General features: G+C 44.3%; 1 protein-coding gene across 7 annotated transcripts in view; it reads left to right on the top strand.

The window, feature by feature from the left end:
• Nucleotides 1-24,186, top strand: part of DMD (dystrophin) — a 1,939,942-nt gene that overhangs the window by 1,831,237 nt on the left and 84,519 nt on the right. For all 7 annotated transcript variants that reach the window (XM_045855895.1, XM_045855896.1, XM_045855898.1 and 4 more), the window contains 3 exons: nt 6,612-6,686; nt 19,816-20,017; nt 22,263-22,348. In XM_045855895.1, coding sequence (XP_045711851.1) covers nt 6,612-6,686; nt 19,816-20,017; nt 22,263-22,348 — 363 coding nt within the window. The remainder of the gene's footprint in view (nt 1-6,611; nt 6,687-19,815; nt 20,018-22,262; nt 22,349-24,186) is intronic.

Genomic DNA, 24,186 nt, shown 5'->3' on the forward strand with positions numbered 1-24,186 from the left:
AATTTGCTTTCAAGCCAGACTTGGTTTAAATTACTCAGTTTATCTCAAGCCTCATTAAGACCCATGGTTCTTCTCTCTGCTAGTGAGTTTGAGCTGCTAAGAATAATACTCGCCATGTGGAGAGTCCATTAGAACACCATAGGAAGAGTGAGGCTGGGGAATTAGAGATGTATTATTATATTTCAAAATCTGCCACTTTCCTGTAATAGAAGCGGTGTGGAGCGAGACTGCCTTGTTTTGGTTTATTTGGAAAAGTTGGAAAATTATTAAAATAGACATGCAGTAGTAGTTTAATGCACATTGAATGCCAAGCACTGAAAGTTGGAACTGTATCAAAACAATATCATACTTCCTCTATGTTTTATTTTTGACTCATGATCACCTGCGTGATTTGGATCACATTTCTTCTGCGTAATGGCGTTGGTAGGAAGAAACAAAGACCACACCACTAATTTATCTGTTGGAATAATCTTTAGCCATCCAGCTCTTTCCACTCATTAAGTTTATGAGTTCATTATCGTTCTTTTTACCTAATATATAAACATGGTGAAACTCGGGGCCTTTCCAAGTAGTCTCCACAAGCCATTGGAAAGCTGGGCTGAAATACCCTTTGCTTTAAAATCTAGACCTCAGTGTAGTCATAGATAGCAGTATTTTTGAAGTGTGATTTACAGGCAAAAGCCAGCTGTAAAATTGGAACGAAGGGGCTTAGTGTTTTATTCCTCTAATATTTTCCAAAGTTTCCCAGGAGTTTAAAATGCTGAGGTGTTTTTCACTATTTTTGCAAGAACATAGCCAACACATGACGGCTTGTGACTCTAAGGTGATCGGGTCTTCTCTTTTTCTGGTGATTTGACACCTTCCCCCAATACCTTCCACAGAATGGAAGGGAAAGTTGAAAAACAGAAAAATTTACCAGAGTCAAGAGAAAGTCATAGGCTAAACAAAGTGGGGGAAACCCTATTCCAAGTTTTGTGCGTGAAACTAAAAGCCAAATGAACCGTTCCCGCAGCAGCTAGCTCACCAGAGAGGGTAGATCTAGGCTCAGTGTTTGCCCGTGTTCCTGAAATTTCTAGATTTCTCTATTTTTAGGCTAGCACCAGCCCTGGATGAAATACTTCAAGTCATTAAGAGGAGTGTATAGTTCAGCATTTTTATCCTTCTGAAGTATGCTTTCTATCAGCTGCCATGGCAACATTGTGTAACTCCTTTCTTGGATAGTCTCACTCCTCAAGTTCCGGTTGTGAGAGCTAGTGAGCTCATAACAACTTGGATCCAAGTCCTGGGCCGGCAGCTCCCCCGGGCAGGGTGGGAAGTGGAGGGCAGCCTCCCACTCGGGATGGGGGTGGGGGTGGGGGTGGGGATGGGGGTGCTTTAGCCTTACTCTGCATGCATAGTTTAGCTACAAGGTCAGCTCCAGCCTCATCCCAGGACAATGTCGCATTGTGCGAAGCTGTACCACATCGTGAGGTTTCTGTGTGCATCCTACACACTTTCACAAGGCAGGGACTGTCTCTTCCAGCTGTAAAGCAGAGGGAGTGGTGCTAGAGATTCCGAGCAACACATGCAGACTCAAACGACACAGATGGTTAACTCTCTGGGGTGGGGACTCCGTGGCACCAGAGCTCCGCCGTTGCAGTTCATTGATGGTTACTGGATATAAATTTGCATGGCTTCTGGTGTGGTTTGAGGAAAGCTAGGCACATTTCCTGCTGCTTTTTTTCTGATATCCCTGAATTACTGGTTGAGAGCTAGTTGGAGTCTGGAAAATTCAGAGAAAAACAGAAAAATTTACCAGAGTCAAGAGAAAGTCTGGAGGCATAGAAAATTCGTGGCAAAAGGCTTGTTCTCGGTGGTGGGTCGGAGATCAGCTGGAAAGGGTGTCAGGGAAGATTAACTCGGGACAGAACGTGCCACAGTTAGAAGGATTTGGAAGGGAAGAAAGTTTGAACTGCTTCGGGGAAGCTGAGAGCACTGCTAGAGCAGGAATGTTCCAGATGCTTGTCTCTGATAGTATTCCACTGCGAACCACACCCTGAAAGAATCCGATCATCCCTGCCTCTCCCCCTTGGATCCCTGGCTGCTAAAATTTGCCAGTTCTTGATATGAACTGTGAGATTTGGATGGAGCTCCCGTGGCCTCATTTAGACCATTTGGTCTGAATTCTGTATAGAACCAGGAAAACTGGAAAGGGGGGAGGGATTGGGGGCATGTGAGAGGGATTAGTGTATGAACGAAGGAGCATAGAAGGAAACTAGGCTGACGAGTTAAGAGGCAGTTGAAAAGGAGGATTAGAAAGACAGGGAAAGAGAAGAGAAAGTTTTTGCCAGTATCATCTGCCAAGACGTTTGATTGGCACATAGTCCACGCTGCACACTTCCGTGTAAGTAAATGACTGAAAGGAAATTTGGAGTTGGAGGCCTAGTTCCTGGAATAAGGGGAAAGGGGATTAGAAGTGCAATTCTCTGTCTGTCTGCTGCTTATTTTACAAAGAGCCGAAGGGGCTCATTTATGACAGTGTGTGAAGGAACGCCGCCCTAGCAAGCGTAGTGAAAGTGTGATCGAAGTGATGAAGGGTGTTAACACCATTCTGGGGAGGAGGACAGCAATTGGTTTCTCACAGATTAGTGCCACAAGACAACTCATTCCACGAGTTAGCTGAGACCACCCAAGAAGATGAGCACTCATGCCGGGAGAAGGGAGTCAAAGGAAGACCCGCGATTCTTGAGAGAGAAGTAATGAAGGATGATCAGCGGGACCCTGGTAAACCAGCTTCTACTCCCCAGAGAACTTCTCACCTGGAAGGTCCAGGGAGAAGTGAATTCACTTCAAGGGGAAGGACTCTGTAGTCTTTCAAGATACTTTTACACACTTTTAATGTACTGAAGAACTTTTGTTGGTATTCATCCTAAACAAGAGACCCACGAATATATTCCAGGGGGGAGTTTGGGTTCTAAATGACTATAAGGGTCGTTAAATAATCTCCCTAAATGCCCACACAATGGAATGGAGAAAGATACAAAAACAAAAGACAGGACAGATCTATACAGAAGTTACACTTGAACTGGTTTACATGGAACAAGAAACGTTATGAAAATGTGCAAGTCAAGACTCAGCTGCACTAGAAGGTCCACATGAATCACCTGAGATCTTGTTAAAATGTTCATTCTGCCCTGGCTGGCGTAGCTCAGTGGATTGAGCGGGGGCTGTGAACCAAAGCATCGCAGGTTCGATTCCCAGTTAGGGCACATGCCTGGGTTGCAGGCCACGGCCCCCAGCAACCGCACATTGATGTTTCTCTCTCTCTCTCTCTCTTTCTCCCTCCCTTCTCTAAAAATAAATAAATAAAATCTTTTAAAAAAAGATGCCACTTAAAAAAATTTTTTTTTAAATGTTGGTTCTGATTTATAGATCCAGGTAGGGCCTGAGATTCTGCATTCCTAACAAGCTCCAAAGACACACTGATGCCGTTGGGCCTCTATCACAGTTTGGGTTACAAGGACCCACGAGGTTACAAGATTCCAGTTAGTAGGTGTTGATAGCCACCCATAGCTGGGCATGGGTAGGGCCTGTCCTCTCATCCACGTCGGCTACGAGTTTGTCATGCCAGCAAGTCTCCGAGCAAACTGTCGCGTGTGAACATGTAGTAGCTCCCGGGCACAGAACGATCTTCAAACCCATGCCAAAGGCACGGTGGAGTCCGTCAGAGTGCTGCCTTCTTGCCTCGCAATCCATACCTCTAACCACAGGCGTCTCACTCAGTGGTTCTCAAAGTGTGTTCCCCGGAACAGCAGCATCAGCCATCACCTGGAAACTTGCTAGAGAGGCAGGTGCCAGACCTAAGGAATCAGCAGATCTGGGAGGGGGCCTAGGAGTCTGTAGTTTCAATACTCCTCCAGGCCACGCTGCTAGAACATACAGGTTGGAGAACCACTGCAGTAACAGCAGGATTCTATTAGCCATCTAATTGAATTCTGGCACCCAAGAATCCAGTGAACCACCGCCGGATACTTCGGACTCCGAGCCAGGGCACCGTTTCTAAAGGGGGGACCTGCTAGCTTATTTTCACACACTGTTAACGTGAGGGCAGGACGTGTTTCGGAGCCTTTTTGGATAGTCCTCCCATTTTGCAAACCAGTAAGATCACCAGTGCAAGCCCATCTAACATTAATTAGGATAATTAATGAAACCCCCAGTGTCATAGAAGTTAAATATAGCCGAAGCACTTACAGTGGCCGCCTCTGGAGTGAGGCCTTTTGATTAATTGCTAGCCAACCACCCCTGGAGTGTGCATTCTTGATTAAGACAACTGACCGCCTCTGCAGTGTCGCTTAAGCTAACACATACATACATCATACTGGATGTATTGTCCGCGTGAAGCGTTTTTCTTCGCGCTTTTGAAATCTGCTGCGTTAAGGCATCATGTAAACACAATCATATGCACCCATTCTAAGGGACAGTCTCAGTGTGGCCAGATGCATACACTCTTGGCAGAAGATACTGATCCTCCTCGCCCATTCCACTGGGATCTGTAGCCATTCACCTCCACACCGATCAAGATGTGGAGCATTTCGGACACGATCGGGCATGTGTGGGGTGGTACGGCCTTGGACAAGATACGTAACATTTCAGTCACTCCAAAAAACACCCTTGTGTCCCTTGTGGTCAGTTACCCACCCCAGGCTACCATCTATCTGCTTTCTGTCGCTGTAGGGGAGATCTGCCTGTTCTAGAATTTCATGTAAATAGAATCACACAGCGGTCATTCTTCATGCTTGGCTTCTTTTACCCAGCGTTATGTTTTTCTGCTCAGTTCACATTGTTGCATTATTAGTGGTTAGTGCCTTTGTATTTCTGAGTAGCATCCCATTGTGTGATTGTACCGCAGTTTGTTTATTCATTTCTTCTATTGGTTTGTTTCCAGTTTGGGGCCATTATGGGCATTCATGCACACATCTTTTTGTGGACGGGGTTTTTTTTTTTTCTCTTTTGAGTAAATATCTGGGAGTAGAATAGTTGGGTTATTAGATAGATGTATGTTTGATTTCATAACAAATTGCTAAACTGGTTTTCCAAAGTAGTCATACTGTGTTCCCTTCCCACCAGCCGTGTATGAGAGTTCCCGTTGCTCCGCATCCTTGCTAACATTTAGTATTGTCAGCGATTTTTTTTTAATTTTTACCCTGAATGTTTCAAAGTAAATTATAGGCGCTGTTTTTCTTCCCCCTGATTTCAGTTCAGGTTTTTATAGTTTACCTCTGCAAATGCCATCAAGCTAATAATGGTGACCCAAGCGACTTGGATATGCAGTAGATTATTCCCCTTTCCTGACCCGCAATTAAAATTTTTTTAAATTTAGTTTTAGAGGGGAAGGGAGGGAGAATGAGAGGAAAACATCAATGTGTCATTGCCTCTCGAGTGCCCCCTCCTGGGGACCTGGCCTGCAACCCAGGCATGTGCCCTGACTGGGAATCGAACCAGCGACCCTTTGGTTCCCGAACCAGCACTCAGCGCACTGAACCACACCAGCCAGGGCTCCTCAGCCCCAATTAGAATCAGTTTTGTGGGTGCCACTAGAGTATGGCAGTTAGTTGTGTTTGCCAGTATGTGTTTTTGTTTCTTTTATTCTTTTGTTCATTGATTCTTTCAGTGTGTTATTCAGTCCCCTAGCTGTGTTAGACCTGCCTTTTTAGAGGGCACTGAGATATTAAGTTACTGGGAAATATGACAAAAGTGGGAGACAGGGCTCTTGTTTTCAAGGAGGTTTTTGGAGCTGGGTTCCTGAAACAGAAATGCACAGAAACTCTAGAAAAGACATATCGCCCAGACTGTATCGAGGCTTACATAGACTTGAGTAAGGGTATCATCTAAATATAGCTTTCTGCCAGGTAAGGTGAGTTGGAGCATGATAGGCAGGTGACTATAGAAACCACAGTGGCAGAAATTGTTGTGTTGTTAATCTGTGCTAAATACCGGAATGATTGCACCTGAGAACCTAAACCAAATATTTATTTTAGTCCCAATTATATTTGAAAATACATCTCACACACACACACACGTTGCGTAAGAAAGCCTCCAAATGTTAGCAGTGCATATGGATTCTTTGTTCACCTGATGTTATATTTTCCTGTCATTTCAAAGTTTTCCACAGCGACCATATTTCACTTTCATAATCAGCCAAAATTGTTATATTGCCACTTGATTTTTGCTAGGTTCTAATAGCTGTTTCCATAATATATTCCTTGTTCTCTTTAATCTTGTGCAGCAAAGATTCACTACGATCAAACAAAGATTACAGTCTGGAAAAAAAAAAATGCCTGTCCTTCTTTCTCCTCTCGGGAGCAAGGATGACATGCATGGCCTGCAGACTGTGCCACGCTAGTCTTTCATAAAACTTAGGTGTGTTGATTGTCAAAGAGGAAAAAAAGATGTTTTCATTCATCTCCCCACATTGACAGATTTTTATATCCCCAAACTTGGGGCATATGCACAAGGTCTTAGTCCTCGCATATTTTGGTCAGTGTGGCCATGGTTGGCCAATCACGATGCGTTTTCATCTGTGTTTTCTGGTGAAATAACCAATCACCTCTGTTTCCCCCTTTTCCCTCCAGCTGACCTGAACAACGTCAGGTTCTCAGCTTACAGGACTGCCATGAAGCTCCGAAGACTGCAGAAGGCTCTTTGCTGTGAGTATTAACCACTCCTTGAAGTACTTGGTACTTGTCCTTTGCTGTAAAAAAAACAAAAAGTGGGTCAGGGGTGTTTTCACTGGGGAGGAAGAAGTAGCTGTGATTAGTCCATTTGTAACGTAGAATTCATTTTGTGAAAGTACCTTCGGCCTAATGTCTCCCTAGACTAATTTTCTATTGTATCAAATCATTCCTATCACCATTCCTCAGCGACTGCTATTAAATCACGAAAAGATTGATTCTTTTTATTTCCCAACTAATGGCATTGGCATCCAGAATTATCTTTGTGAAACTTGAATTATCTCCTCCTGTTATAGTGTATTTATTATTAGAGGTATGAGTATTTGATTGTATTATCTAAAGCAAAGTACACTTATGTGTGTTGTTTTTTAGCTCGAATGCTAATTAACATTCAGATAAACGTGGTGATAGAAGGAAAATGACAGGATTGTTTTTCTGCTTTCGGTAAATACTGCACATCGACGGGGAAAATCCTGAATGGTCGTACAGCTCTTCCGTTTCATCAGAAAGTTTATATAACTGTTATCAGCAACATGCATTACAGTCTAATATTGATTGTTCATGGACGTCGATGACATGGCCGTGAAAGAGACAGGCACAGTCCCTACCCTGACTCAACTTAGTCTAATGAGGGATAGGCAAGGTGGACATGGGTAAATGTATATACAGTCATCAAGAAATCTATAATCTTAAAAAAAAATACTACCAACCTTTATGAGCACGCCGAGGAAAGGTGAGGTGACAATGTCAAAGTCATGCAATTTGTCATGTGATAGTAAAAGAATGGGGTGCTGTGGGATCAGGTAGTTGTTGGGAGGCGGGGGTAGGGGAAGGCGCGGTTCAGAGAAGGTTTGCTTGTAGAGATGATGTCTTAAGCTACATGAGTGCAGAAACGTACACAGAGCTCACTCTCAGAAGAGCGCCCCAGTCAGAAGGAAGAGCGTGCGCCGGGTCACGGAGCCCAGGGGCGTATCCAGGAACCAGAAGTACTTCCACGTGGCTAATGCACAGAGTTCCGACAGGGGCTTTGGTGACAGACAGTGCCCGGCAGAGGTAGCGCCTGCTTGAGTGTGGTTGGTGGGGTAACAATATGGGTGCCATCATTTACAGTTTTAATTTGAACGCTTCAACTAAAATGTCATGTGGTGTGCTTGAGTATGACAGTGTTATGTTACAGAATGACATGCGTGTGATTGTGCAGTAAAAGATTTTGTAATAAAAAGGGGTGTTAACTTGTGCCAGACCCTGTATTTGGCTGACAAGAAAAACAGGCAGATTGTGAAAGGCTTTTTAATCAATTAAAGTATTTAGAGGTCACCGGTGAGCCATGTGAGGGAGAGGACGTGATGGGATTTTCATTTACAAAGATCATTTTGGCTGTGAAATAGGGCATGGAATGTGGCGGGGTAGGAGGGGTGGTTACAACGGCCAAAACAGACCTGTTGAGAAGTTTCAGTGTCCTAAACCAGGAACATGGTGGCCTGAACTGGCAAAGTGGGGCTGGAGCTAAGTGGGGAGAACTGAGAAATACTTTGTGTCGGGTGAGGGGGAATCAAGGAAACACTGGGTGCTCGGCTGGGGTGAATGGTAGACTTGCCCAGTCAAGTTGGACACAGCGCTTTGGCAATCAGGAGAAATAGGCAAGCTATACTTCGGAATTATTAGCATGTAGACGCTCAGGTACCATGTGGAGTAAGAAGAAAGAGTAAGTAGGACAGAGGGGCTACCAAGGAATGACCAGACGGGGTGAAGGCAAATACGAAGAGGTTAAGGACCGCTAACCGCTTGGGAAGTCGGCACGAAGTCACCCAGCGAAAGTGTCTGTATGGGGCGTGTTAACTCAGGTGAGACTTTAGAGGCACTGTGGAGGTGGTGAAGTGGGCTTAAAAGTAAATCCAGCCCTGGCTGGTGTGGCTCAGTGGATTGAGTGCAGGCTGTGAACCAAAGGGTTGCTGGTTCGATTCCCAGTCAGGGCACATGCCTGGGTTGTAGACCAGGTTCTCAGCAGAGGATGTGTGAGAGGCAACCACACATGGATGTTTCTCTTCCTCTCTTTCTCCTTCCCTTCCCCTCTCTCGGAAAAATAAAGCAATAAAATATTTTTTTAAAAAAAGTAAATTCCAAAAGTGGGGATGTAAAGATGGTTGGTATGGACAATTCTTAGAGAAATTTAGTTGTGAAGGGGAGGGCAGAGGGCTGGTAGTTAGTTGACAGGGGCTGAGGAGTGAATAAGAGACACTTGGTTATTTCAATGAGTATGAGAAGAGGGGCCAAGATTGAAATTATTGACTCAAGAGAAACTAAGAAACAGTGCAATTGCTCAGAGGGGAGGGGCAGGTAATCCGGAGTCCGAGGGAATGACGGGCACCTCGCCCCCACTGTGCTGCGTGGGGCTGGGGGAGGAGCCCGTACAGAGAGCAGGTGAGGAAGGAGGGCTGGTGGCGGGAAGACAAGGGATACCTAAGTAGAGGTTTCTGTTTTCTGTGTGACGGCAGAAGAGGCTTCCTTTGCTTCAGTTAACCGTGGAAGGTGATGAAGTTGAGACTGGGCTTATCTTCGTGGAGAACAAGAGAGAGGGCTCATGTGAGAGGTGCAGCATTATGGACCCCAGAGTCGGCCGAGCGCCCCAAGGTGCTGGGCTGCGGTATTGCTGCAGGCACACTCAGCAGCCGGGAGCCCTGTTGTTCTGCCCTAGGGTGAGCAGAGGACAGCTGGGCAAGAGAAATGAGGATTTGGGCGAAAGAAGGGGTAGCTAGTTAAAGTGATGTCTGTCGAGTCCGTTTGGGTAGGAGAAGCTATGAATTCCGATGGGACCTGCTCATTATGAAGTAGAGAGATCAAGAGCCTGACTGCTCGGGGAGGTGGAGCAAGAGTTAGTGCGGAAGTCATCGGGAGGCCAAGAAGCTGTGGTCGGAGAGGAGCAGCGTAGCTCACCATTATTTCAGAAGGGAGCCATTCCCGTTGATTAGGTCAGGAGATGACCATTTGAGTAGGTGGCACAGGTGGACAAGAAGTGAATTTCCATGGAGATGAAATAGTTAGGGAACTGAGAGGCTAGAGTGATGCCTGAGTCCTCCATACCAGTGTTGAAATAATCCAGAATTGAGGCCACGCTGCGGGAGAGAGAAGGACTGTGGCCCCTGGCCGCCAAGTCTCCAGGGTCTCACCAGGGGTCTGTGGAAGTGAGCAATAAGATGGTCAAGGAGGGTCGCTGGCATGTCCTTTTTAAAATGGAGATGGAGCCCTGAGTGGTGTGGTTCAGTGGATTGAATGCCAGCCTGCAAACCAGGGGGTCACCGGTTCAATTCCCAGGCAGGGCACTTGCCTGGGTTGCGGGCCAGGTGCCCAGTGGGGGGGGATTTGAGGGGCAACCACACATTGGTATTTCTCTTCTTCTCTTTCTCCCTCCCTTCCCTTCTCTCTAAAAATAAACAAATGAAATCTTTTAAGAACTAAAAATAAATAAAGTGGAGTTGGAGAGGAAACCTCCTAGCAGTGGATTTGTTTGGAGGGAGAAAGTAGGCTTTTCCTCTTCATTTTGGTCTCTCCAATACTTAGCACACAGCCTAGCACGGAGCAGGCCTGGATATGTTTTCATGAAATGGATGCATGACTGAAAGTCAATTTAGGTTTTTATTTCTTTAGCTCATAGTCTGAAGTTATCATTTTTTCAGCTATATAGCTGCCAAGTTTAAGTGGTTTTAAAGGGCTCCCCAGGCCTAGGATTTCCTCAGGGACCTGTTATAATGTAGCCGGAGCTGGAAAGAGGCAGCTTGGGGTGGGGAGGAACCAGAGGGCTGGATGGAGAGAGTCTTCTGCCTCTTTTTCTTCTTCTGTCCCTGCCCCATCCCAGAGATACCTGCTTTCCATTGATAATGGGGTCATTAGGAACTGCCTATTGTAAAGGGCAATCAGATGTAGTATATTCCCAAGAGGTCCCTAAAAGTCCAAAAGACATCATCAGTTGGCCCAAGTTACACTATGAAAACAGCCCAGAAATAGACTGGATTGGAAAACCTTACAAAGACTATGCTTTTCCATAAAGTTCCTTTTGACCTTGGATCTAGGCATTATTCAGTTCCCCTGTGAAAAAAATTCTTGTGCTCACATGGGTGTCTCCTTGTCTCTCATTTCAGTTTATTTTAAAACATCCGATAAACATTGTAGACATAGGGCTATTTGCTATTATTAAAAAAATGTTTGACCATTTGAGGTTATAACCTTCTAATAAAGTTAAGCTGTGGATGTAGGATTTTCACATTTAAACTTATTTGAAATTCTCAGCATTTCTGTTCTGAGAATGACTTTTCTCAGATTTGAAAAAGACTTCAGTCTAACAACATTAGGAGGGTGTATTTACTTACATTAAGTACTGGATTCACAAGAATGGTAAGGAGAGTCCCACATCAAGTATGAATTTAGAATGAGGAGTTGACCAATCCTTTTATGATTGAACACATGTGTGGTCTCATGACTTAACGAACTACTCAGTAGAAGATTTAAGAAATCCCTCTTCATTTCATATTTGCTTAGATTTCTCTTTGGGCCTTCTTTGTCATTTTTGTGCCTGCGAAGCCGTGATAAAGGGCCATTGTCTGTGGGACAGGCAAAGAAAACTTGTTCTGGCTAGCTTTTCCAAGCGAAGGTCACTTCTGCTCACTCTTACATTAATGAAAATTAACGATGTTATCTGAGTGATTTCCCGATGCCAGTGAAGAGTTTGAATTACAGATGCCTTAGAAAATATGCGGGGCCACTGCCATTAGGCAAAACTGGGTCTTAACTTTTCCACTTCACAAGGAAGCTCCGGCCTTGCAGAAACCCGAACAACACGATTTCATCCAGTGTAGAGCATTTGCCAGTTAAGTTGAGAACATCACCATTGGCCTATAATGTCCCCACTTGGTAATTGGTTTAATGTTGCATGACGCCACACTGCCTTTCAACGCATTTGGGAATGAAAATTCAACACGGCAGAAAAGCAGAGACAAAGAGCAGATCTTGGTAAGAAGGATTTCTACGGGGGTTTCTATGGCTGATACCCCATGGAAAGTTAGGGAGGAGCTAATCTAAGGTTTTTCTCTCTCCTTCTGTAGTTCCGATGGCACTCTGTAGGTGTGTGGCTTCTAAAATTAAAAATATAGCCAGCTTCTAAGAGCACAAATAAAACTGCACTTAAGCAGAGCGCGTGCATTGAGTTTATTAGTGTGTGGTGGGTTGGAGGGAGCCCAAACCATGGGCAAATATACTGCAGTTGATAAATGGGGCAAAGACTCTGCAAACGAGAAACAGAGAACAATTTGCTTCTGTTCAGCAACTAAATCACACAGTGGAGAGATTTTAGATAGCCTGGAGCTGCCTGAATAAAGGTATACCCTCATCACAATAAACCGGGTGAAAAATGCGCTCCCTTCTTGGTAAACGCACCTCACCTTGGAGGGTGCACTGCGGTGGCATTAGACAGGGTTCGGTTGCTGAAGAAGACTCCCAGGAGCCATGATAACATGGCTTACAAATGTACAGTCTTGCAGGAAATGGCTTCACTAAGAACAGCATGACCCTGGCTGGTGTGGCTCAGTGGATTGAGTGCCCGCCTGTGAACCAAAGGGTTGCCGGTTCGATTCCCAGGCAGGGCACGTGCCTGGCTTGTGTGCCAGGTCCCCAGTAGGGGGCGTGTGAGAGAGACAACCACACATGGATGTTTCTCTCCCTCTCTTTCTCCCTCCCTTCCCCTCTCTCTAAAAATAAATAAATAAGCGAAATCTTACCAAAAAATAATAAGACAACAGCATGAAAGTCAGGACGTGCATTCACAGCCCGAGACTGCCTCACAGCAAGCGGGCCTGAGAGGCCAGTGTAATTCTTCTGTCCCTCCCCCGTAAACATCTGCTTTTCCCATGTACTATGTATTATTTGTCACATAGGTTAGAGGCCAGGTCTCTGTTATTTCAGAATTCAGAACATCTTGAGGACGGAACCACACGAATTTTCTCAGCTTATCTGGCTTGCCAAATACTGGTGCCCCCAGAGCGGGGCCCTAGAGCAGGACACGAGTCTCTCCCAGGCAAAGCACCGCAGTGCTGTTTAAACTCTGTCCCGTACCCGTGAGTTAGTTGCTCCCTAGGGAAGGGATATAGTTGGCCTTCCCTTGCGGTATTGAAGCTGTTAAGGAGCACCTTGTAGGTTCCATTCTCCAGTCGTCATTCTAGAAGTGTTCCATCCTGAATCTTCCTCCGGGGATTGGATCCCCGCGAAGTACGTGCTCCCTTTGCCCTAAGAGGTCTTTTCCATCGGTCTGCCCTGTCTCATTCAAACCAAATTCTACCTGGCCAGGTACTGCTCGCCCAGTTCCTAATTCCCCCAAGGTTCCTTTATGCCCAGGGGTCCCACGCTCTTTGGTCCAGCAGACGCGTCATTGCCACTGTGTTCTAACATCTTTACTATAACTCGGAAATGGATTCGAGATGCAGAAAAGTTGACGCCCCCAGGCTAACATCACAGGAATAGCAGTCACTCCTGAATGCACTGTGGTTTGGGCATGCCGCAGAACTTTCTCTCTAGCCATCTATGTCAAATGTCTCGCTTTTCAATTTCAGAGACATAGGCCTACCAAATGGAACGTAATTCTCCCTCACTGATCCCTGTGTCCCAACTGTCCCTCCAGCCATTGGTGGCTTTCCTCATATAGTAACGGGGCAAACAGCTGTATTTTTACATGAGATTAGGACAGGTGAGACATAAACCTTCTAGTGGATACCCAGTAGTACCTTTCTTAAACCGTCACCATTCTGATTAATGTCCACACAATGTTTATTCAAATGATTATATATCAATGTTTTCCACGTATGACTGTGGGTAAATATTTCCTCAGAGTACTTTCCAACATGGGTCTTTAGTAACAGAACCAAGAACGTAAGGACGTAGGTCCTTTACGATCACTCTGTGGAGTCACGGTCTCAGTCAGAACTCCCATCTCTTTGTCTACTGTGTTCAATGGGTGGGCCAGCTGTCCCCTCGCTTCCTGGCTCTTTAAAAAGGGCATCTGAATCAGAGCTAAGGGAGCATATTGTTCTCTTAGTGGAAGCATCTTTCCCAGCACCAACATTATGTCAGTTTTCCCTTTTAAATACGCATTTGGTGGCTCGCTTCTCTTCTGCAACAGTCTTACCTTTCCTTATCCAAAATTGTAATCCAAACCTCTCCCTCCCCTCTCCCCTCCCACACACACACACACACACACACACACACACACACGAAGTATGTCCCTTGGGTTCGGCCTGTGGTCTAGTACATGTTTAGCTGGGAACAAGATAAGATATGCCGGCGCTTCTCCTTCAGTCTCTTCCCTGGTAGAGGCTCAGATAGGATCAGTACAGAAAAACTGGGACTACTTCTGTCCTGTAGACAAGTAAACATGTGTGACAGTCCACTCCAGAGAGGCGAGGTGTGGGGAAGGAGTCCTCTGTTCCACCAACCCCTGTGGAATTCTTGCACTTATGTTCCAACGAATAGCCTTAATAACTTGTTTTGGAATATTACCAGCCTTTGAGACTTGATCGTAACCCCAGCCCAGGAACTGCTAGGTATGGCATTGAAAAAGGAAATTGTGGGCAAGTGGGAAACACCTAACAAGCTCCCCACTCGAAGGATCTGTTTCATTGTAATTGGTCTCACTGGTGGGGCCCGTTCATCAAAAGTGATGGTTGCCCGAGTTCCTGTGGCTGGAACTCCACCTGCAGGCCGGAGCAGGTGAAGTTCAATGGAAGGAGATTCTGAACTTGAGCTTTGGCTAATGCAATCAAGGGACTGAATTGTAGCAGACCCGCCATGAGTTGGCAGTTCCCTCTTAATCCATCTGTTCAGCTCCTGGAGTTCAGGTTCCACCATTTCCCGATGCCACTAGGGAGTTCTGTTATTGATAACCTATTTCAAAGCCTGTCCTACTTCAAACATAGCTTGGCGAGGAGCCAAGGTTCACTTTCATACCTTTTATCAGAATCGTCTTTGTTCTTCTTAGATGTCTTAGCCATATATTTTAGCCAAGATGGACTTGGGGGTGGTCTTCTAAACGATTTTACCTCTGACATTAATTGCCCTGGCGGTGGCAGTTGGGGCTCCGTTGCTGAAGAGGACTCAGAACCCAAATAACCATGCTTACAAATGCACAGTTCATTGCAGGAAAAGTCTGCAATAGACCAACATTAAACTGAGGGTATGTATCACAACCACAGGCTGACTCACATCATAGGGTCCAGAGAGGCCAAGTACAAGCTCCAAGTGTCCATCCCGTGTCTGTAATCGCCACACCAGGGTGCACTTTGTCTCTTGGATCAAGAGCCACCTACCTGAATGAGTGCAAATTGCTTTGGAAACCATGGAGCACATGCTAGGGCCTTAGATGGGGCTTCTTACAGCCTGCTGGTAACCCGGAATATTCTTCCTACGTAGCCAGTCCCCAAAACAGTGGCCTCCACTGTTCTCACTGAGACCATCTGAAAATGGGCAGTGTTACTGCTAGCAATAAACAATAGTTAAAACTGCCCTGGCTTGTGTGGCTCAGTAGATGGAGTACCGGCCTGTGAACCAGAAGGTTGCCGGTTCGATTCCCAGTCAGGCCACATGCTTGGGTTGCAGGCCAGGTCCCCAGTGGGGGGGTGGGGGTGAAAGGCAACCATACATTGATGTTTCTCATCCTCTCTCCCTCCCTTCCCCTCTCTCTGAGAATAAATAAATAAAATCTTTAAAAACAAAACAAAACCAAGAGTGAAAACCTGTAACCCATGGCTACACATCATGAAAAGTCACTCCTCTTCATTGTCTCGATCAAGGCTCTGCATTATGTAGCTGTTCTAGCAAAAGCATCTCATACCCACTCCAAAAACTCGGGATTAGCTCACAGCACAATTACCTACATCAAAGTGCATTGACTTGCTTGCTGGGCAAAGATGTCCTTGCAAAGGCCCTCATCGTCAAGTGTAAGCTGCCTATCGAGTGAGTTGGTGTGATGTCAGCTGCAGCCTCCTCTTCCCACAGGTGCCTTCTGCTGCCTGGGGAGTGGGTAGGGATAAGTCAGCAAACACACAGCAGTTATCTTTTCCTGCCCCCCCTCTGTTTCTGTCTGCACTCATTAGATTACAGGATTATGTCTATATTAACACAGCGTATTCAGATTTGCCCACGGGGTGAGTTTGGAGTCGTGTCGACATCCTGGGACTTATTCTAACTAACTTCGTGGTGGTGCTGCTTTTTCCTGCCACCGTTATTACTAGTAGGAAATGACGGATGGCTTTCTCTTTCAGTGAAGTCTGTAAGAACACCTTCTGCCTTTCAACATGTCCCTCCATGAGGAATCTGAAAACGTGCGTGTCCCGCCGTAACACCCACAGCAAGTGTTCTCGTCTCTGGTCTCGGTTTTCTGTACTACAAAATGATTCCAGAGGTGCCTTCTAGACCTCAAAGCCTGTGATGCTGTAAAAGACCCAAAAAACCTGCCTCACCTCCTCATTTGTCATACAGAGAGAGGAGTGGAGTGAGCATTTGAACTTAGCGTGGTGAGGGGATGATGAGGCACAGTCAAAGCCTCAGGAACCATTAATGGGGATCACATGCATAAGTCCCCCACCCCATTTCCTGCTTTCCCAGCACAGCGGAGAGGATACTGCAAAGCCAGTCACTTTTGCCCCGTCCACACCCTCTCTCACCCCATAGCCCGCACGCATTATGACCGCCACCAAATGGTCCCTATTCTTTAGTGCCTTCAAAACCTATGGCATCCTCTACTGTAAAAATAATTTTTGAAAGAGAGAAGCTCTCAGAACATACTTGAATTTTAATACAGCTTTAATATATAGTCCCCAGTGAATACACTAAAGGATACATACTTTTTCCCCCTAAAAGGAAATTCCTGGCTTGAGGTAAAAGGATAATTTCACAAAGTTCTCTCTGCTGGTTGCTTGTTGAGGCTTCTAGAAACAGCTAATCGTTACCTTTAATGTTTGATCAAAAAAATCTCAATACATCCTATAAGATGTTCATTTTGAACAGTTAAGTGTGTATCTGTGTGACAATTAAACTGTTCCTATTGATTTTTTTTTTGCCTCTTTTCTAGCCCATAGTTTCAGCAACACATACCTAAACAGAAGTCTTGTAAAAACTGTTCCATGAAAGTGGAATTCTGTCTGTTTCGGGAAGTGCGTTTTTGGTCTTCCATGATGGATCGTGCTAGCCTCTGACCATGTGCGGTTTTAGCAGAGCACACTGCACCGTGTTTCTCTCCTCACTGTGTCATCTTTTGCTCCTGTTATTGCAGAGCAATTGCTCTGCTCCCCTCTGGAGCTATTTCTACTTCAGATTTTCTATTCTGCATGTTACGCGTTCACCTGTACAGAGATAAGAGCAGACCCGATGAAAAGAACCTCACGCAATTTTGCTGTCTTTGTGTTTCTTTCCATCACACTGGTAAATTAGACGCAATACGAAAGCGGGTCTAAGAATTCTCACCTGTTAGTTCTCTTATCCTCACGTATAAAGCAAAGTATTTATGGCTAAGACAGAGGAACAACGAAAGAAAATCACAGAGAAACTTCCAAGCTTCCTTCAATCTCTAAAGAAACAGAGTGGGAATATCAGGCTTTAGAAGACATCCGTTTCTCTCTTAACGCTAATGGAAACGGCGGGCCGCATTTCTAAATGCTCGCTCCACCTGCACCCGAAACCGTGTCCTCAGAGAACAGCAGGTGCACAGCAGAAAAAGTGCAAGTGAGTTCTTGAACCTCTCTCCGGTCTCCCCTGCCGTCGCCGCTCGGCCTTTCCATCCTCACGTCCTCCTTCCTGCTCGCGTCGTTATTTTTGAAATTCTTTATTCTTTTCCTACCCGCCTCCCTCTCCAATGAAGTCGTGTTCCTTTCTGGCACTTGAAGCCGAGTCTCGGCTTCCATGTGAAGAGGTCATTATCCTGAGAGTATTTTTAAGCAAAAGGAGTGGGGCCTGGAGAGAAGCAAGATTCGCCACCCCAAAATGTGACACTTTGTCATGCGGAACACTTTGAACTGCAAACGACTGAGACCCCAAAGACTCAGGAAGAACCTTCGACCATCCCTCTAGCTGCCGAAAAGAATTTAGATAGAGGACCTGCCCGCCCCAGGAAGGGAGCTCTCATCACAGATAACTGTGGTTTAATACGAACTAGTGTGACAGACAGACAGATGGGGAGGAAGCTAGCAAGGCCCGTCCAATCAAAGCCCTCTCAATGTCCCACAGTTTCTGTTATGACCCAGCAATCATAGTTTTGACCAAACATGAAGTCTTTTCATCTTCCTGTGAATTGCCTCGCTTCCCTTTGACGTTCCACACCTCCGCCTCCTTCTCCTCGGTCCAGAATGACCGTGAGACCTCATTTCGCCTGACCGTCTTTGGAATTTTCAGATTTATGTGGCTGCCCTATTTGCACGAAATGCAATTGCTCTTCTATGAATCTTTTTGATATCAATTTCATTTTTTAGACCAGTCAGAAGAACGTAGAAGGGTAGAGAAAAATTTTTTTCCTCCCCAATGGCCTTTGCCTTGAGACAAAGAGTGCTCATCTGGGGCATTTTAAGGAAATTGGTGCTTGGAATCACAGAGCTTTGCTCCCTGGGATGGAAAACAATGCAAAACACCCCTCCTGCTTGCTCCCACCACCAGCTCTCCTTCATGCTTCCAGGGAAACTTCAAAAGTGACCATTTTCCTTTTTTAAAAGAGAAAAATATGTACTACATAGGTATTAACCTACATAGGTATTAACCACTATTTTTGTTTTTTCCCCTTAACATTTAATTAGAATCAACCACAAATGGCTGGTAAAATTCATTAAAGCCTTAAATTTACATCTGATTAGTATTGGGCGAGCTGTTTGCTGACTGGGTTGGCCGGTGTTTATCTGCTGTTACATTTATAATTGTATCGCCTCCTCCCCCAAGATGCGCGAGAAATTTACTTAATTACCATTGATTCTTTCTCCCAAAGGACTGAGCATTCAGACCACAGCTTAGGTGTATAAGGTGTTATAAAAGCATGTTGTTGCATCTCCAATTTGGTTTAATAGACTGGCTTTAGGAAAAAAGCATCTTTTCATGACACTCGGGAATAAAGAAAGTGTGCAGTATGCTGATGCTGAACGAGGTGGCGATTTCACTTCTGTGAAATTTTTGTCTTTCAGCATAGATTAAATACCGCCTCAAATCATGGGAACTTCCCCCCCTACACACATACACGTTCACACAGTTCCTAGAGAATTGGAAAAGCACAACATCAAATGCAATCTGAAGGTGAAACAAGAAATGAGGGAGCCTCAGGCCTGCATCCTGGATCGATTGTGCAGTTACTTCAGTCTGGCCATGGAAAATTGGAGTCGAGTTGATTATGTTTTGCACCTAATGTTAAGGTAGCAGAAAGATGATGAGGCGGCTGATATTCCAAGGAGAAGAACACTTAATGATTATAAATGCATAACTGGAAATAGAGTTTACACAACCCTAACCAAACAGATGAATCAAACTGACCTTCTCTAAAACGACTGCCAGCAAGTATGGTCAGGAACTCTTAAAAATCTCTAGTAAAATAGTTTTGTCCTCATTTAGTTGGAAATGACTCTGTTTACATAGAACACGATAGGCCCCCTTAACTCTCCAGTATTCCCCAATACTTCGAGATTGGGAACTGGGTCTTCTTCACCCAGTCAGTGCCAGGGACATGTGAGAACCACCGAGGATCCTGAATGCTCGTCCGAGTCATCAGACGATCAGACTTAGCGCTGAGGGATGAAAACAGAGCAGTGTAAACGACGCTGGGGTGGGGAATATGTAAATGTAAATATTTGAATATGTAAAGTATGTGATTGTCTAACCATGATGCTGCACACGTGAAACTAATACAGAATGATAGTGAGTGGAAACTATAACTGAAAAACTAAAACTAAATAAAAGAGGGGAGCGTTCGTTTTGGGTTTGGCATTTACTGAAGGGGACGAGGCATCTCTACCAGGAATCTCAAAGGAAAAGACACGATAGTGAACGCAAGATTTTCTCCCCCCTTTGAATCACTTGTGATTTTCTGTGACTTTTGCAGTGGATCTCTTGAGCCTGTCTGCTGCATGCGATGCCTTGGAGCAGCACAACCTCAAGCAAAATGACCAGCCCATGGACATCCTGCAGATCATTAATTGTCTGACCACTATTTATGACCGCCTGGAGCAAGAGCACAACAATCTGGTCAACGTCCCTCTCTGTGTGGATATGTGTCTCAATTGGCTGCTGAACGTTTATGACACGTACGTATGGCGAGCTTTCCTCTCAACCTCCGTCACAGGAGGCTTAGTGAGCAGAATAGTGCCGGTTTCATTAGCATCCCACCAGGGCCCCCAGTCTAGAAATACGGTCCTCGGGTGGAAGGGTCCGTGAAGCTGTGTGACCTAATGCTGTCCCTGCGATAACTCATTTTTGCAGTTATTAGAACGGAAAGTATTTTGCGCTGATCAGGTAGGAAGTAAGGGCTGGAACATCGATTGCTCTCAGGTTGGAAAACAAACAAAATCCAGAGATAATGCATTTTTTACGATGAGCCAACCTGTAGCCTTTGGCTCTTTCCCTTTCTTGCCTGTACACTTCAAAGTCCCCCGTCCACCGTGGGGGTGGCCCCCTCGCACACGGGTGGAAATGGACAGGCTCCCGGAGATGCCGGCACACCTGTCACCGGATCTGAATAGTGCTCGCTCATAGGCAGGAGATTTCTGCCGGAGATGATGAGTTGATGAGGCGAACAAAATGAAAACAAGCCCTTCGTGCAGCCAGCTCGGCTCCTCACACTGAAGACATTGGGGTTTTGTTTTTGCTTTTTTTCTTAAATACGGTTTCCTGGCACCTCCATTCATCACGCTTTCTTAGACAACACTTGTCTATTTCTCCGGGATTGCACACAGGAGAGATAGATCCTCAGGTTGAGTTTTCATCTTGAGCTTAAGTGAAGACAATTGAGGAAGGTAGCAGAAGGAATTGGTCTTAATTGTGTCTGAATTCTTCTTTGACCTCAGATTTATTACATGCCTCATTTCACCTGTCTGAAAAAAAAAAATCTCCCTGTTTGGAAATCTGGCAAGGGTGTCGAAAAGGAGTCCCACATCAACTATTTTGCCTTTTGCGTTTTGGTTTTTTGTTTTTTTTTGTAAATTTCAGCCATCTCCTGGATTAAAATGTATAGACCCTTTTTTCTTTGTTATTTTGATAAGGTGTTGCTTTTTAGATTCTAAAATCACCAGGCTATTGGATTCTGATCGTACCCACCACGCCCTTGAGCCTGCTGGATTGTAATTGTGGATTACCCTTACATTTGCTTTCATAGCGTTTGTATTCAGGCCTTTCCTCGAATATGTTTCAGCACCATTTTCTTTGCAGGTGACATATGAATGGATTCTGACTATATAACTTCCTTTCGACCTGCTGGAAAATTATTTGGGAACAACTTAATTCCTTAAAGACCTCAGTTACCATCTAAAGTTTATTGGTTAAACTTTGATTGGCCTTATTTAAAGAGTGGAAAAGGAGAAGGAAATCTTCCAATGATAGTAATTTTCTTAACACCTTAGAACCTAGGATTTGTGTGTGACTAAGGGATTTAGTAAATTGTGCCAGTTGAAAGTTGAGCATATTGTTTACCAAAAATAAAAGTGCTAAATGGGAGAATGAATCTACAGTCTTTTTTTTAGCAACATCTGAGGTTCAGATACTTTCCATAACAGAATAAAAGCTGAAAATTATTGACAGACATTGTCTACTGAATGAAAAAAAATTTTTATTATAAAATATTTTCCCGTGGATATAATGAACTTACTAATGAGTTTGTCATGTAGAAAGCTTTATTTCAGCTTTATATGTTGACTGAAAGTATATATATATTAAAGCATCGATATAGCAATAGGTTATTTTTAAATTGCTCTTTAAGATCATATTTTGAATGCTCTCTTATAGAATGTATTGTTTTTTTCTTGTGGAGATAAATGTTCATATTTTATATTGTGTGTCACGTGGCCTGAAGTGGTTGATTTTCTTCTGCATAAGGGCCATCTGATGAAAATCTAAAAGAGTTTTGAAGAGAGCAGAACAGTTAGTTGCTGGTATTTTTTTTTTTTTGGCTTCAATAACCCAAAGTAGGTAATTTGCTTCAGTAAACAAAATAGCTTAGTGCATAGTAGTAATTCACCCACTCATAGACTTAAACCCAGGTGGCTCTCCATGGTCAAACAGAAGGGTATTTTTCCGGTTTTATGTAGAGCCACTCTTACAATTCCGGTAAGGGCTTTTAAGAATTGAAAACTTAGTAAATATTCATCGCTTGAGCTGGCCAAATTTCCATCCCATTCTAAGTCATCAACCTAATAGATAATGAACTCAGAAAAGTTCTTACTCTTCAAAAACAGTGGTCCATAGAGGTCTCATACCCAGATTTTTTTCTTCGCTGAAGAATGTTTACTTTCTAGTAAAATGTCAGTAATTGTTTTCTGATTTGATTATTTATAATAGGGGACGAACAGGGAGGATCCGGGTCCTGTCCTTTAAAACTGGCATCATTTCTCTGTGTAAAGCGCACTTGGAAGACAAGTACAGATGTAAGTCATGCATAGTAACTCCTTATTGTTTTATTCATGTTGGCTAATTACCCCCGTTCTGGAGGGAAAATGACATAGTGTTCTCGTCTGACAGCAAGTTCTTCATGGAAGATGTAGAACTGCTTTTAGAATGTCATAAAATGTGGTTTGTGCTGTTCCCTGTCAGACAGTAAATCGCAGGTATTTAAATAGAGAATGAGGAGTAACTTTTCCAGTCCAAGTATTATTTTACATTATGGTGACTATGTCTGAATAAAACATAGGGGGAAAATGTCCGTGGGAGATAATGCCTCATTTCCCTAACCCCTTTGTAGAAGTCAGAAAAATAAAAGTGAAGGGTTTTTTTTTTAAGATTTTGTTTGTTTTTAGAGGGATGAGGAAGGAAGGAGAAAGAGAGGGAGAGAAACATCTCTGTGCAAGAGAAACATCAATCAATTGCCACTCGCATGCCCCCAACTTGAGGTCTGAACCTCCACCCAGGCATATGCCCTGACTGAGACTCAAACCAGCAACCTTTTGGTTTGCAAGCCAGCACTCAATCCACTGGGCCACACCAGCCAGGGCAAATGTGAAGGTTTAATCCGTTCTCTTGCCCAGTGTTTTGGAATCTTATTTAAAGAGTACTATCTGGCATGGGTGTTTAAGAAACACTGCTTATTTTATAATCATCTTACTGCAAGGTATACTGACATAGTCGATTCTATGATGTGTCTGACATTTTATTATTGGGGAGACAGCTTGCTGTTTTTTACAGGGCAAGTATCACCTGATACAATTTCCTAGTGATGAGCCATTAGGTTCTTCTGCTTAAAAATGATCAATCCACATTTAAAGCGAACACTAGAGGAGTGATGGTGGAAGTATGACTAAGCAACCACTCATTCCCATTGTGAAGGACTGTATGTGTTTTCCCCTTTAAAAGCTTGTAAGAAGTCTTTTTGGTAGGAATATTAAAGAAATGCAGTCTATTTTGTCTTTCCTCTGATCCCCTAAGGCCTAGCCTCACAGGAATGAGGAGATGTGCTGAGCTTAAGGACAGGCAGGAGATAAAAGAGATTAAATTCCTCCAAAGCCACTCTGTGCCCTACTGCTCATGTCCCCCCTAGGACTAAGCCACAAAATACACCAGCCTTTTTAGCTCTCACTTTTATGTACTTTCCACTTGAGTTTTCTCATCCTGAAAAACCAAAGAAAAATAACCGAACAGATTTTGTTAACCATTGGAGAACGTATTTTGGGTAAAATAGAATCTTTCTGTGGGTTTTTTCCCTTTAAATGTTGTCGTGACTTGTTATAGATTAGTTTATAATCTAACCTTATCGATGGTGAGCACAACGTAATAATTGAATCTTCAAGGGAGCTTCGAGCCTGTGTTTCAAATAACTACTGAGACGGAATGTGTTTTGAGGTTGGTGAAACAAAACTATTAACTCCAACTTGGGATATGTGCAAATCTTAATGCTGAAAAATCTCTGTGCGCCTTGTAGAGATGGTAAAAAGCGGTGTTTGCAGTCTCATTTTGGATGCCGCCACCTTAGCTATCTCGTTAAAATATTTCATGTCTTAGAGTTTGAAGTGTGCCGATGAGTAGGAAAAGCTTTCTTGATTTCATTTGGGGGCCAGCTTGTATTTGAATACAAGGCATGGCTAAAATGACTTCATTTCTGAGAACAAAACGCGTCGCAAGCGTTTGGTGTGTTCACGCATTCTGCGAACCCACTCTGTCGGGCACCTGCCATCCGCCAGGCACTGCCGTTCTCCCCTGTAGACACTTCCGGCACGTGGTTGCCCGCAATATGGCCCCTGGTCTCAAGGAGATAGCATTCTTCATTCAAAAA

The sequence above is a fragment of the Phyllostomus hastatus genome, unplaced genomic scaffold, assembly GCF_019186645.2.
Source record: "Phyllostomus hastatus isolate PE091 unplaced genomic scaffold, TTU_PhHast_1.1 phas_scaffold_12, whole genome shotgun sequence".
NCBI classification, from domain to species: Eukaryota; Metazoa; Chordata; class Mammalia; order Chiroptera; family Phyllostomidae; genus Phyllostomus; species Phyllostomus hastatus.